The 14,956-nt window shown below is 42.9% G+C and overlaps 1 protein-coding gene across 4 annotated transcripts in view; it reads left to right on the forward strand.

Annotated features, from left to right (window-relative positions):
• Positions 1-8,701: 8,701 nt before the first annotated feature.
• The window catches only part of Tnks2 (tankyrase 2), a 68,206-nt gene continuing 61,951 nt past the window's right edge, over positions 8,702-14,956 (forward strand). For 2 of the 4 annotated variants that reach the window (XM_076562824.1, XM_076562819.1), the window contains exon 1: positions 8,854-9,140. In XM_076562824.1, the coding sequence (XP_076418939.1) occupies positions 8,942-9,140 (199 nt within the window). In that variant the 5' untranslated portion in view covers positions 8,854-8,941. Of the gene's footprint in view, positions 9,141-14,956 lie in introns of all 4 variants that reach the window. The other 2 variants (XM_042285342.2, XM_076562829.1) reach the window with 2 other exon arrangements.

Consider the following 14,956-nt stretch of genomic DNA (forward strand, 5'->3'; position numbering starts at 1 on the left):
CCAATATACAATGCCATAAGAGTAAACATAGGCTTGGAAAAAAAAGAGTAAACATGTGGAATGTCTGTATGCTGTGAATATGTGTTGCTCTCATTGGTAACAAAAAGCTAACAGGCGAGTAGCTGGGCAAGAAGTTAGGCAAGAAAATTAAACTGAGAATGCTGGGAAGGGGAAGGGCAGAGTCAGGGAGTTGCCAGCCAGATGCAGAGGAAACAAGATGAGAATGTTCTATTGAGAAAAGGTACCAAGCCACATGGCTAAACTAGATAAAAATTATGAGTTAATTTAAGTGTAAGAGCTAGTTAATAATAAGCCTGAGTTACCAGCCAAGCATTTATAAGTAATATTAAGCCTCTGAGTCAATTATTTGGGAAGCAGCTGCTGGGTATTTGGGAATAGGCAGGTGGGAGAGAAACTTTCGCCTACACATCCCTGTTCTAAAATGAAGAAATGAGACATAACAAGGAAAAGTTAGGGACAAACAAGAACAAAACCCAGCAGGGCAAACACCAACTTCTGTAGCTCTACATCCCACATCTTGGATTTGTGATAGAATCGCCTGAGTTCTAAAGGGCTGGGTGACTTCTGCCCTCCAGCTCTGCCATCTGCAGCCTCTCTCTCAGGAACAGGTCACTCTGTGCCTACAGCTTTCCTCCACAGGTGACCCATGATTCACGCATCTGTATCTTCCTGGCATCTCTGTTGCAGCCTCAACTTGTCCCTTCCAATTTTATCCAAGTGGGTCTCAGGGCCTCCTTTTAGGGATTCTGACACTGCCTTTCATGGCCACAGACACTCTCAGGAACCTTGGAGGAAGTCTCGATTGCCCTCTCAATCATGTGTCATTCATGCCTGAAGAACACCAGTGTCACAGTTCTCTTTCTGACTTGGGACAGAGCCTCGCCCTCTTGGACCACTGCTGGAGTGGTTTCTGTATGCATCATTGGCTGAATATTCAAGGCTGGTTTCCTCAGCTGTTTTTGAGCAGGGAACCATTATACCTGTATCCTCAGTTCAGTCTCTGTCCTTTCAAATCAACTGGAATTCTCACAAGTTGAAGGGGTCACTTATAGGAGCAGAATGACCCATCAAGCTCTGCTCACAGACTCGTAGGGCTCTTCTTACCCAAAGTTCCAAATTCTCCCAAATTCCTTCAGCCAACCAGTTCCAAAACCAGGTTTATCACAGTAGGGACCCCCCTCTCTTAGTTACAAATTTCTGCATTCACTAGTTGCTTTTCTGGTTGCAAAACACTTGACAAGAAGCTTAAGAGAGGAAGAGTCGGTTCTGGTTTAATTCAAGGGGACACAGTCCATCAAAGAGGGCATGGCAGCAGGAGCAGGAAGCAGCTGGACACATTGTATCCTATCAGGCAGCAGAGAGATCAGGACATGGGGCCAGGTTATGAAACCTTAAGACCCACTTCCAGTGACCCACTTCCTCTAGTAAGCACACCCATCCCTACGAAGGTCCATGACCTTCCCAGGCAGTACCACCTGCTCCAGACCAAGTGATCAAACCTATGGGAGACATTTTACATTCAAACCACCCAGATAGCTTGAGTTTGAAGAGAACATTCTCTCACCTTTCCAACCCTTCTGTCTTATGAGCACACTTCAGTTTGCTATTGTTCCCCCTAGAGGACATAACAAGACGACATGACAGAAACAGGGAACAGACCTCACGGGTTAGACTCCATGTCTGCCAACACTTTAACTTCCTAGACTTCCTAGTATGAGGAATAAATATTTACAAAGTGATAAATCTCCAGTATATTCTCTCCCTCTCCCTCTCTCCCTTCCTTCCTTCCACCCCTAGGGATCAAACTCAGAGCCTCACACTGGAGTGACTGCATCATAAATGGACTGAAGTATTCAACTGTACTGCCCCACCCATCTCCACCATTGTCAAGTAAATAATGTAACAGTGTTGTTATGCAATCTGTTCATCTCCATACTTTTTCATCTTATGAAACTGAAATTCTATTAAATACTCCCATTTCATCCCTTCCCTAATGCCTAACAATTATTCTGTCAATTTGACCACTTTATATACCTCATGTTATGAATTAAATCATGTTCCTTCCTTATCTATGTTGAAGCCCTAATCTCTAAGTGCTTTAGAATGTGACTTTATTTAGGGAAAGGGCTTTTAAGAGATAAAGTTATTTCTTTGTTGTTTTTAGATGCCATATCATATATCCCAGGCCAGCACACAACTTGAACTTCTGAACATCTTTTCTCTACCTCCTAAGTGCTGAGATTTGGGGGCAGGTACAGTCACACTCTGCTTATTTAGTCCTAGACGTTAAACACAGGGCTCCATGCATGCTAGGCAAACACTCTAACAACAGAGTTACTATGGTGGGACACCATTCCTGGCGAGATGTAAACACACAGACCAAAATAAGGATACTACCAAAATCAAACTTGGGGAGCCAACTAGGGAGGGTTACTTACAGGAGTATGGGTGAGAGGTCACTTACAGGAGCAGAAACAACTCAGAGACAGTTGCCACAAAAGCCCACCCCAGCATGGGTGACACCTCATGAAAGCAGCAAACCTGAAGCTCACTATACGATGTGCAGGCGGCTCAACAGGTTGGAAAGCATCTTTCAGACAGCCCCTTTATCACGAATCCTGATTGGCCTTAGTAATAAAAACCCAGAGTCAGATATCAGGGTGAAAACTGAAAGATCAGAGAAGCAGAGTAGTCAGCCACTAGAAAAACTTCTTACCTCTAGGAATCCTCAGTCTGAAAGGGACCAAGCTCCTGTCTCCACCCACCTTATTATGTTTCTCTCTCCACACAACCATATCACTTCCTGTCTCCACCTTCCTAGTGCTGGGATCAAAGGTGTGTGCCACCACTGCCTGGCTCTGCTTCTCTTTTAGACTGGATCAATCTTGTGTAGCCCAAGGTGGCCTTGAACTCACAGATACCAGTCTGCCTCTGCCTCCTAAGTGCTGGGATTAAAGGTGTGTGCCACCACTGCCTGGCCTCTATGGCTAACTAGTGGCTTAGTTCCACACTCTGTTTTTCAGGCAAGCTTTATTTGTTAGATCACAAACAAAATACCACCACATTTCCCCTTTTTTGTCTAAAATAAATGACAGTTATAACTGATAAAAGAGAAACTATATACAATAAGTAAATAACTATACACAATATATACAAACAATAATTACACTAACAATGTCTAGTCCATTAACAATTGACAAATTCAGAGAAAATACTCCATTATTTATCATACTTTGGCAAGTCCAAAGTGTTGTAGCTAATTCATTTTCTATCCTAACTTGTATTACCAGCCAAAAACTATCTTTTGATGTCTCTCAAACTTATACACTTTACATCTCTTTAGTGAGTTTCTTTAACTATCTAGTCTTCAACTCCATTAGAAACCTGTGAAGGAAATAATATTTACTGAGTAAGCAGGAAGTACAAGCAAGCGACTTCCAAAAATTGTAAGAAATGACAGAAATAGCTGGCTGTCTGGACACTCACCTAAGGTTCCTCTGCAATTAGAGCATCTATCTTCAGCCTACAGACCTAGCATATCTGATAGACTTATCTGTGAAGTAGGATTTTCTGAAGGGCTGTTCTACCTTGTCTTGGCAAAGTCTAGCAGTCATTTCCCTGTGGGTCCTGCATGTACAGTTTATATAACATATAGTCAAGCAGTCAAGGAAAAAGCAGTTTCTTACCCAAATGGCTAGCCTTGCCACATTGAAAGCAAACTCCATAAGGAATTTCTTCAATGCCCACCATCTCTGAAGTGAATTGGTGCTGCCAGGAGAAGATGTGTCTCATTGTCATGAAAAACCTTATGTTAAGAAAACATTTTAAATGCCACATTCTATAGGTCTTTGAAGTATTTGAAGACCATCTATCTAAAATATATCTCTATATGATCCTGAAAACATACCTAACATATCTATAAATTTGATAGTTATAGATGGCTAACTATTAACCTATGGTTCTTGATTATCCTAAATAGTTTATATTAATAGCTTTCAAAAATTAGAACTTCACCTTATATTTTAAATGAACTACATAGGTACAATACCTTAAAGAAGAGAAGAAACATACATACAATATGTTGTAACAAAAATAACCTTAAATTTGTATCAATATATAAAAATCATTTAAATAAGTATAAAAACATATATACAGTATAACAAATTTTTTTTAAAATTTGTATCACTATATATCAAAATCCATGACAATGTAAGATATCTAAGATTAGTAGTTGTCTTTTTATCCTATATTTTTATATTCCCCTAAATTATAACAAACACCCATAACCCACCAAATAACCACAGACCACCCCCACCCCCCAACTCTTGTGGGTGCAGTTTTCTCCATACTGTTTCTTGCTGTTTGTGGGCAAAGGCATCACCAGGGGTCACTGAGAAAATTTTGAGATAATGACCAAGTCCTGGGAAGACCAGCAGTAAGTAACCTTTGTTGATACATATCATCTGTTAAGATTCAGGAGGTCTCCCTTGTTCAAACCTGATCCATATTATTCCTAAAGGAATCCACAGCCTCTCATCTCTTGTGGGAACAAAACTCAAAAGAATTTCTGATTTCCATTTGACAAATATATATTTTTACTTATTTTTTAAGTTAAGGCATTCCTAAAGTATCTAGACAGGTTCCATTTAGTAGTCCAGTTCACAATCCCATGTCTTTTAGCAGCTGTCTTTTGCTTTTCAACAATCAAAAAATTCAAAATCAGCACAATAACATACATGATCCAGACTCCCTGTATATTTCCCATCTCTATGTGGCTTGTTCTTTTTTATATTACTTTGCTTTTCTCTCTCTCTCTCTCTTTCTCTCTCTCTCTCTCTCTCTCTCTCTCTCTCTCTCTCTCTCTCTCTCTCTCTCTCTCGTTTTCCAAGACAGAGTTTCTTCATGTAGTTTTGGTGCCTTTCCTGGATCTTGCTCTGTAGACCAGGCTGGCCTTGAACTCACAGAGATCCACCTGGCTGTGCCTCCTGAATGCTGAGATTAAAGGTGTGCACCACCACCACCACCACCACCACCACCACCACCACCACCTGGCTCATACTGTAGCTTTAATGTCTAATTTTTTTTTTTAAATAAATGTATCTGTCTGTCTGTCTATTCATTTATTTTACATCCAGGCCATAGTTTCCTCTCCCTCCTCTCCTCCCAGTCAAGCCTCCTCTGCTCCCACCCCCAAACCCACTCCCCCTCTATTTCTGTTTAGGAAAGGGCATACGAGACAAAACAAAACATGGCATATCAAGTTGCAGTAAGACTAAGCACCTCCCATGTATTAAGCCTGGGCAAGGTGACCCAGTATGAGAAGTAGGGTCCCAAAAGCCAGTAAAAGAGTCAGAGACAGCCTCTACTCCCACTGCTAGGAGTCCCACAAGATGTCCAAGCTCCACAACTGTAACATAATGCATGGTCAGTCCCATGCAGGTTTCCTGGTTGTCAGTTCAGTCTCTGTGAGCCCCTATGAGCCCAGGTTAGTTGATTTTATGAGTTTTCTTGTGGTATACTTGACCCCTCTGGCTCCTACAATCCTTTCTCCCTTCTTCTGCAGGATTCCCTGAACTCCTCTTAATGTTTGGCTGCGGGTCTACATCTCTTTCCGTCAGCTGCTAGATGAAGCCTCTGATGACATTTGGGCTAGGCACCAGTCTGGTCCCAGGAGATGACCAGTTCAGACTAAGTATCTGTTAGTGCTAAGAGTCTTTTCTTTCTTTTTTTTAAAGATTTATTTATTTATGTATACAATGTTCTGTGTGCATATATTCCTACACCCCAGAAGAGGGCACCAGATCTCATTACAGATGGTTGTAAGCCACCATGTGGCTGCTGGGAATTGAACTCAGGACCTCTGAGCCATCTCTCCTGCCCATGCTGTCTTAACTAGGGTCCTCTTGTAGATTCCTGGGAGATTCCCTTCCACCAGGTTTTTACCTGACCCCGAAATGCCCTGTTTCAGAACTCTCTTCCTCTGTCCGTCCCCCAACCTTAATGGTTCATGTTCCCATCCCCAGCCATCCTCAATCTACTCACAAAATCTCTTCTATTTCCACTTTCCAGGGAGATCTAGGCATTTCCTCATGAACCCTCCTTGTTACCTAGTCTCTCTGTGTCTGTGGCTTGCAGCATAGTTATCCTTTATTTTACAGCTAATATCTACTTATGAGTGAGTACATACCATTTTTGACTTTCAAGGTCTGGGTTACCTCACTCAGGATGATTTTTTCTAGTTCTACCCATTTGCCTTCAGATTTCTTGGTGTCCTTGTTTTTAACAGCTGAGTAATATTCCATTGTGTAAATGTACTACATTTTCTTTATCCATTTTTCAGTTGAGGGATATCTAGGTTGTTTTTAGGTTCTAGTTATTACAAATAATGCTGCTATGAACATAGCTGAGCAAGTGTCCTTGTGGTATGATGGACCTAAGAGTGGTATAGCTGTGTCATGTGGTAGATTGATTCCCAGTTTCCTGAGAAACCGCCACACTAACTTCTAAAGTGGCTTAATCAATTAATTTTATGTTTTGGTATTTTGTCTGCATCATGTGTGTGCCTGGTACTTGTGGAGGCCAGAAGAGGGCAACAGATCCTGAGACTGGAACTATGGTTGTACACTACCATGTGGGTTGCTGGGAATTGAACCCAAGTCCTAGGAAGAGCAGTGCTCTTAACCACTGAGCCATTTCTCCAGTTCCAGTATGTTAAATTTTGTGAGGAGCTCCCAAATTGTTTTCTATGAGTACACAATTTATTTATGATGTCATCAAGTGTGAAAAATGATTCTAGGAGCTGGAGAGATGGCTCAGAGGTTAAGAGCACTGGCTGCTCTTCCAGAGGTCCTGGGTTCATTTCCCAGCAACCACATGGTGGCTCACAACCGGCTGTAATGAGATCTGGTGCCTTCTTCTGGCCTGCAGGGATACATGCAAGCAGAACACTATATATAATATTTATGTATAATCTTTAAAAAGAAAATGTGTAATCTTTAAAAAGAAAAAAAAAGAAAAATGATTCTGATTTGTCCTATCTCACCAACATTTGTTATTTTCTGTTTGTTTGCTTCAGAGTAACCATCCTAAAATGATTTTCAACTGCATTTCTCTAGAAATCATATACAATTTTTTTTTTAATGTTAGGGGTGGGTGGGAGATGGATCAGTAGGAAAAGTGTTTGCTGTGCCAGCATGATGTTGCTTAAGATACACATATTGGAAGGAAATACGTAAGCAGAAATTATTTTTTAAAAACTAATGATAATTGGGAATATATTTGACAAATAGATGAAGAAAAATGAGACACAATCATATTAGTAGTGTTCTAATCCTTAGGTATGTTCATGAATGTTCATTTTATTAATATGCATCAATTTAAATTTATTTATTTTTTTTTTTTATTTATGTGCATTGGTGTGAGGGTGTCAGATCTTGGCATTACAGACAGTTGTGAGCTGCCATGTGGGTGCTGGGAATTGAACCCGGGTCCTCTGGAAGAGCAGCCAGTGCTCTTAACCACTGAGCCATCTCTCCAGCCCAATATGCATCAATTTAAATTTACACTAAATAGCCTAAAAACATTACAGGATAAACATATATAACAACGCTCCCATTTACTAAAATGCTCAAGAGTGTACCCTGCTTTTCTCCCACAGCAGTGAGTCAACACTCCCAAACAAAAACTGGATTTCCTGAAAAACAGGTTAAGTCAATTCACAGGGGGAAATGCTTGTCAGCATGACAAAGGCCAGCACTTTTATGAAAGCAAAATCTATATATACCTTTCTTTCGGGTTCCTGAAACAAGATCATACCCAAAGACGGTACTACTACCTTAAACACAAAAATAAATTGTGCGCTTGTATTCTTTGATCACGGGGAGGAAAAAAAAAAACTTCAGAAAACTTTCTTGATGTGCATGCTCGGTGTACCGGGACCTCGGCCACATCCGGTAACAACACTGATTTATATATAGATTCTCTAGTCAGCACTGAGCTAATAATTTACTATGGGAAATGTAGCTAATCAGAGCCACCCCCACCCGCAAGTGTTGCTTTAGAATGGAGATTAACTTTCATCGCTTTCTTGATTTAGGGCCGTTCATCCAAACTTCTCAATAAGAGCAACGGGTCCATCTCTGAGAAGAGGCTTATTAAGAAAAACAAAAGCAGATGTGGAGGGTTAAGTGAAGAAACACTGTAAAGAAAACGGGCGAGGGAGGGAGGAGGGAGCAGGAATCTCCCAGGGGAAGGTATGGAAAACAAAAATACAGCAATTTTCCACACTAAAACTTCCAAAAGAAAATGCATGCCCGGAACAAAACTTGCCAAGGTTCATTTTTCAGTACACGAGCAATGAAACTCATCTCGGGAGGTCTATGCTTTCACAAAGAAAAAGAAAAGGCAGCTTAACCAGCCCTCCCGTTTTGGGCAGAGGCTCCGTAAAGATGGCGGTGGGTCGAAGCCCCTTCTCCTCCCGCAACCAAAGGCTCTCGCTGCACATTTCCCACAAACCCCTCCGCGCGGCCCCGCTCGCCCAGGCCGGCCCGGCCCGGGGCGCAGCCATTGCGCACGCGCGTGCCGACGTCACGCGCGCTCCCAGGCCCCGAGCGAGCTGGCAGGAGTGGTCTCGGCTGCTTCCGCCGCCGGCGCCGCCGCCGCCGCCGCGTCGCTCCAGGGCTCGGCGGGCGGGTTCGCGCTGCCTCGGCCGCGGTGGGGCAGCCGGGGGTCACGGAGTCGAGCAGGGGGCGCGCGGCGGCGCGGCCATGGGACTGCGCCAGCTCTGGTGACAGCGGCGAGCCCAGCGGCCCGGGCCCTGAGCGCGTCTCCTGCGGGGGGCCTCGCCCTCCTGCTCGCGGGGCCGGGGCTCCTGCTGCCTTTGCTGGCGCTGCTGCTGGCGGCGGCGGCGGCGGCCAGGATCATGTCTGGCCGCCGCTGCGCCGGCGGGGGCGCGGCCTGCGCGAGCGCGGGGGCCGAGGCCGTGGAGCCGGCTGCCCGCGAGCTGTTCGAGGCTTGCCGCAACGGGGACGTGGAGCGAGTGAAGAGGCTGGTGACGCCCGAGAAGGTGAACAGCCGCGACACGGCGGGCAGGAAGTCCACCCCGCTCCACTTCGCCGCAGGTAAACGCCGGCCCCGCGTCGCCCCCCGCACGCCCCCACCTGCAGGCTCCGGGCTTGCAGGCCGCAAGCCACGCAGCACTGCCCTGTCTCCGACCTTTCCCCGGGACTCTCACCGTGGCCATCTCGCTCTCCACCCCCCCCCCCTCGGGGGCTCGTGATTAGGGGTGGGGTGAGCGTGCTCCCGGGAAGTTGTTTTTATGGTATGGGTTTTTTTGTTGGTGTGTGTGTGTGTGTGTGTGTGGTTTGTTGGGGGTGGGGGGATGCTTTGTTTTGTTTTACTGTATCAACAATACCTGCACCGACTTCCGGTCTTGCTACCCTGAAGGGCTTCGGCACACAAGAAAGGCTTAGTAGACCCTGTGATTTGAAAGAGTAATGATCTCAACGATTCACCCTTCTTTGCAAGTTCCACCGTAACTCTTAACCAATCTTAAGTTCTAGCGGCCTTCGTAGACCGTGAAAATGTAATTTAGGAGTTGTTTTTATTGGGTATTGACTCATTAGAGTTAATTGGTTTAGGTATCTGGAGAGACTAAAACCGGAAATAGGCAGGTTGGGAGACCTGAGATCTACTTAGGCTGAGTGTGGGTGGCCTCTGCCACACACATGCACAAGTTGGGGTGGAAAGTAAGTGAGAGACAAGATAGGACAAGCTCTTGAGCTCGGATCTAGGATTTTAAGACTCATTTTGAGCCATCCTGAGATTTATTGTAGATAGTTTGAAATTAGTTTTAACTACTGGGTTCTCTTTATGATACCAGAGCGCTCAAGTTTGCCGAGTTATTTAAAATAGCCGGGGATGGGACCAGCTTACTGACTAAACCTTTTACGCTTCTCATGTTAAGGACAGATTGTTAACTTTTTAACCTTGTGAACCTCGGGTAATCGAAAAAGGTCCTCGTGGCTTGGTAACATTTGCTATTGTCTACATCAAGATTGTTTAGCAATTCTTTTTAAAAAGAAACATTTTGAGTTCCTTTTGTTCCTTTGGGGCAGAAGAACATGAAAAAGACTTCCTTGTTCGCAGACATTGCTCTTACAGTTTTACCAATTGTAGGTCTGTCTGTTTGCTGTGACCTGCCCCCATTTTCAAATGAATCATGTTTCCTTAATTGAGTGCCCCTTTGGGAGCCTTTCTAAGAGGTGAAAGTTTGGGAAAACCACAGTTGGGCGAACTGGGAACGCCTGTGGCACTGGGAAGAAGAGCACTGGAGCCAGATCTCTGGTAGAGTGTTGCCTTTCTTCGGCGAATTGGAATTGCCCTGCTTGACCATTTAGCCAACCTATTTGGCAAACGGTCACAACCAACTGCTCCATAATCCAAAGGGGTAATGTTACTTAGATTATGTTCACTTGATAAAAATAGCCAAGGACGATCTTAGTTGCCACCTTTCAAGAATTTGATGTATTAGTGAGTTCATGTCTGAAAATAGTAGTATTTAGAGATGTGGGTTTATGGTGTGACCTTGTTGCTCCTAGACCATCCCATCCTCAGTTCTTCCTCAATATTCCCTTCCTCCACCCCAAGGATGGAATCTAAGGCCTCGCACATGCTAAACAAGTGCTCTGCCACCGAGTGAGGTAGAGTATATCCAGTCCTTGGCCCAACATTTCAAAGCATACTTTTACATGTATTTTATATTGTTTGTCCAGGTTGAAATGGAAATTTAAATAGCATGGGGACCAACTCACCACTCATGGTTCACCTGTATAGACAGTTTTAGGTTGTAAAATTAAGAAATTAAGATATAAAAAGCAAATCATAAAATAATTTCTAAGGAGGCTAGGGAGGTGGCTCATTGGTAAAGTGCTTGCCTTGAAAATATGAGGACTTGAGTTCAGATCCCCAGCACCCACATTAAAAAAAAAAAAACCAGCAACAACAACAACAACAAAAACCCATTGTTTTGATGCATGCCTATAATCCCAGCTCTAGGAGGTGGGAAAAGAAGGATCCTTGGGGCTCACTGGCCAGCCCTTAGTCACTGAGCCCCGGGGTCAATGCAAGACCCTGTCTAAAAAAGTAAGATTGGAGAGCCATGGATGAAGATGCCTGACCTGGCACACTGCACACCCATGTGGATATGCCACACACAGAGAACAACAGAAATGGTTATTAAAGAGTTGATATTCAATCACAGTTTTGAAAGTCCTGCATTTAAACCCTAGAAAATAAGGAGGTTTTAAAAAAATAGCTTTGTAATTTTGTGGGTTTTTTGTTGTTCGGTTAGTTGGTTTTTTTGAGACAGGGTTTCTCTATGTAACAGCCCTGACTCTGCTGGAACTCCATTTGTAGACCAAGCTGGCCTTGAACTCACAGAGCTCTGTCTGCCTCTGCCCCCCTAGTTCTGGGATTAAAGGCGTGTGATACCACCAATGACTGGTTTTGTAAATTTTTAAATCCAAATTATTAGATTAATGAGGCAGTGATTGATTCTGTTTTTCTTGGCTGGGTATGGAACTCAGTACCTTGACCCTACTAGACACATTGCTACTGCTGAGCTACTCAGTCCTATTTCTTTTTAAGTAAGTATGCACACCCACATTTTCTTTGTGGGTAGTGAGTTACCGTTTTTGTTATGTAAGCATACTGTTGGATGCTAGGTCTGTGGTCTATAGGTGGTAGTACTTGGTAATTGCCTGACCAAGCAGTTACTTGTGCTTGTATTTTATAGGGTTGGAGAAGCAGCCTCATTTTTAAAAAAATTAAAATAGCCAATTAAAGTTTAGAGGTTTAATTAAGCAGGAAAGGCATGCTTTGTCAGGTGGAATGAGGGGTGTGAATGCTACAGAAAATGAAAAATGTTTTTGTCTTTCCTTGCACACAGCTCAAAAAAAAATTCCAGCCCCCTTAAATACTTTTGGAGTATGCAGAAAAGTGTCAGTCAGTAGAGGAAAATGTAAAATGACTAAGGTTTAAGAAATTCATGTTTGGGCTGGAGAGATGGCTCAGTGGTTAAGAGCACTGACTTCTCTTCCAGAGGACCCCGGTTCAATTCCCAGTACCCACATGGCAGCTCACAACTGTCTGTAACTCCAGGATCTGACACCCTCACACAGACATACATGCAGGCAAAATATCAATGCAAATAAAATAAAAATAAAAATAAATTAATTTTAAAAATCCAGGCTCGTAGATAGATGTTGGATAGAAGGACAACATATGCTGTGCTTGAAGAATGAAAAGTTGAAAATAAATGTGCATTCTATAGTTCTATCCACGAAATGTAACACTGTTTTGATTTGTAGTATGTTACTGGTACCCATTTTGAGCTGGTTAGATTCAGTTAGAATCATCCAATATATGAACTGCTTAGGAGGGGATTTTTTTTTTCCATAGGAAGAAAGTAGAGTAAGAGCATCTAGAATTTATCATACAGGCAATAGATAGAAAACTGGATTTCTAAAGACAAAAGAGACTGGACCATGTTCACATATTTGCAAGAGTCTTTAGGAAGAGTGAGTGAATATGGCTGGTGTAGCTTTAGCTACAGTAGGAGAAAGGTTACAAGGAGTTAAGTAGCCGTTTCTGTTCACCTATGGAGCTAGTTGGAAGTATCAGAACTTGCCATCTTTCACAGGCATACAGGATTTCTGCATAAAGTAGGCAGTTTGACTGACAGGTCATTCATTCTTTGGTATAGAAAAGTAGGATAGCAGTTGTCTCAATTCAAGTTTTTGACATGTCACCTACAAACAATGTGACTTCTGTTTTTATTGTTTGCCAAAACAGTACTCTTAAAAATCTCAAAAACCAGCTGGAGAGACAGCTCAGTGGTTATGAACACTAACTGCTCTTCCAGAGGACCTGGTTCAATTCCCAGCACCCACATGGCAGCTCACAACTGCCAGTTCCAGGGGACCAGACACCTTCATACAGACATACATGCAGGCAAAACACCAGTGCACATTAAATTTTAAAAAAAATTATTAAAAATCTCAACCAGCCAGGTGTGGTGGTGCATGCCTTTAATCCTAGCAATTGGAGGACAGAGGCAGGTGAATCTCTGAGTTCAAGGCCAGCCTGGTCTACAGAGTGAGTTCAAGGACAGCCAGGACTTAAACAGAAAAAACAAAACAAATCTCAAAAACCTTTAATACCATTTCTTTTTTTTTTAATTTATTGTTTAAGTGTATATGTATGTATGTCTGTATATGTGCGTGTACCTGAGGTTAGGGCCATTCCCTGGAGCTGGAGTTCCAAGCTAAGTTCGTAAGCTACCTCATGTGGGTGCTGGGAATTGAACTTGGGTCTTCTGCAAGAACAGTACATGTTCTTAACCACTGAGCCATCTCTCCAGACCCTTTAATATTATTTCTAACATTATAATCATGAGTGATGCACTAAATGTGTCCACATTCTTTGCCTGGGACTACAATTGTACATTATTATTTTCAAGATGGGGTTTTGATTTAGGAATTAAATCTTACAACAGAAACTCCAATATTGATTAATCTGCTCAATAGTTCAGTCTTTGATTTACTCCATCCTGTAATGTGAGATCTTAGCTACAGCATTTGCCTTGACCCTTCCTGGACCTAGAGTGGAGAGCTGGCTTCAGTAACTTCTACCTTGAAGTACTCTTCTGGGTGTTCAAATTGTCAGGGTTTTATTGTCTCACGGCCTAGGATATTCTTTTCTACATTTCTTCTAGTCTGGCTGGATAGTGTACCTGCTCCAAGTCAAGGTGGACAAAGCCCTCTTTTATTCCTTATTCTAAAGAAAGTTAAGATGGAGGTTGGCATTGACTCTTAAGATATGTCTACTCTTGTTCTACCTTGCCAGTGAGAACAGATTGGAAGGTAGCTGTAAAGCGATCCTCTCCCCACAAGAAATTGCTACTTATCAGAAGTACTTTGTATCATTCTTGAGAACCTAAGAATGAGAATTTCATCAGAGATTATCCCTTGAGAATTTGGAAAACATCTTTTTATTGATGTCTATTTTATTTTATTTTTTGAGGCTAGATCATATGTAACCTGGTTGACTTATTAAACTCTTGATCCCTCTGCCTTTGCCTCTGAAATACTGAGGTTCGAGGTATGGGGTACCATGCCTGGTTATGATGCATCTTAGGTGGATATGTTTTCCCAGCAGTGGGAAGTTTATTAAAAATACCTCTGAGACTCTAAATAATAACCTTTAGTGCAGTGGTTCTCTTTTTTGGTTTATTTTGAGACAGGGTTTCTCTGTGTAGTTTTGGTTCCTGTCCTGGATCTCGCTCTGTAGATCAGGCTAGCCTTAAACTCACAGAGATCTGCCTGCCTCTGCCTCCCAAGTACTGGGATTAAAGACGTGCATTGGTGGCTGCCACCACCACCACCACCACCACCTGGCCAGTGCAGTGGTTCTCAACCTGTGGGTTGCATTTAGGGGTCAGACGACCCTTTCACGGGGGTTGCATATCAGATATTTATTTACATTATGATTCATAACAGTAGCAAAAGTACAGTTATGAAGTAGCAATGAAAATAATTTTATGGTTGAGGGTCACCACAACATGAGGAACTGTGTTAAAGGGTCGCAGCATTAGAAAAGTTGAGGACTACTTTAGTGTTAGAATGTGGCTTGAAATGTTCAAATTTTCAGGCTCTTGATCTTGAGCAGTATAGCAAATTCCGCTTACATGTATTATAATTTTCCCATGTGTCTTTAAAAGCATGCCGACCTTAGGGCTGGAGAGATGACTCAGAGGTTAAGAGCACTGACTGCTCTTCCAGAGGTCCTGAGTTCAATTCCCAGCAACCACATGGTGGCTCACAACCACCTAATGAGATCTGGTGCCCTCTTCTGGCCTGCAGGGACGCATGCAGGT

This window comes from Peromyscus maniculatus, chromosome 1 (genome assembly GCF_049852395.1).
Source record: "Peromyscus maniculatus bairdii isolate BWxNUB_F1_BW_parent chromosome 1, HU_Pman_BW_mat_3.1, whole genome shotgun sequence".
NCBI lineage: Eukaryota > Metazoa > Chordata > Mammalia > Rodentia > Cricetidae > Peromyscus > Peromyscus maniculatus.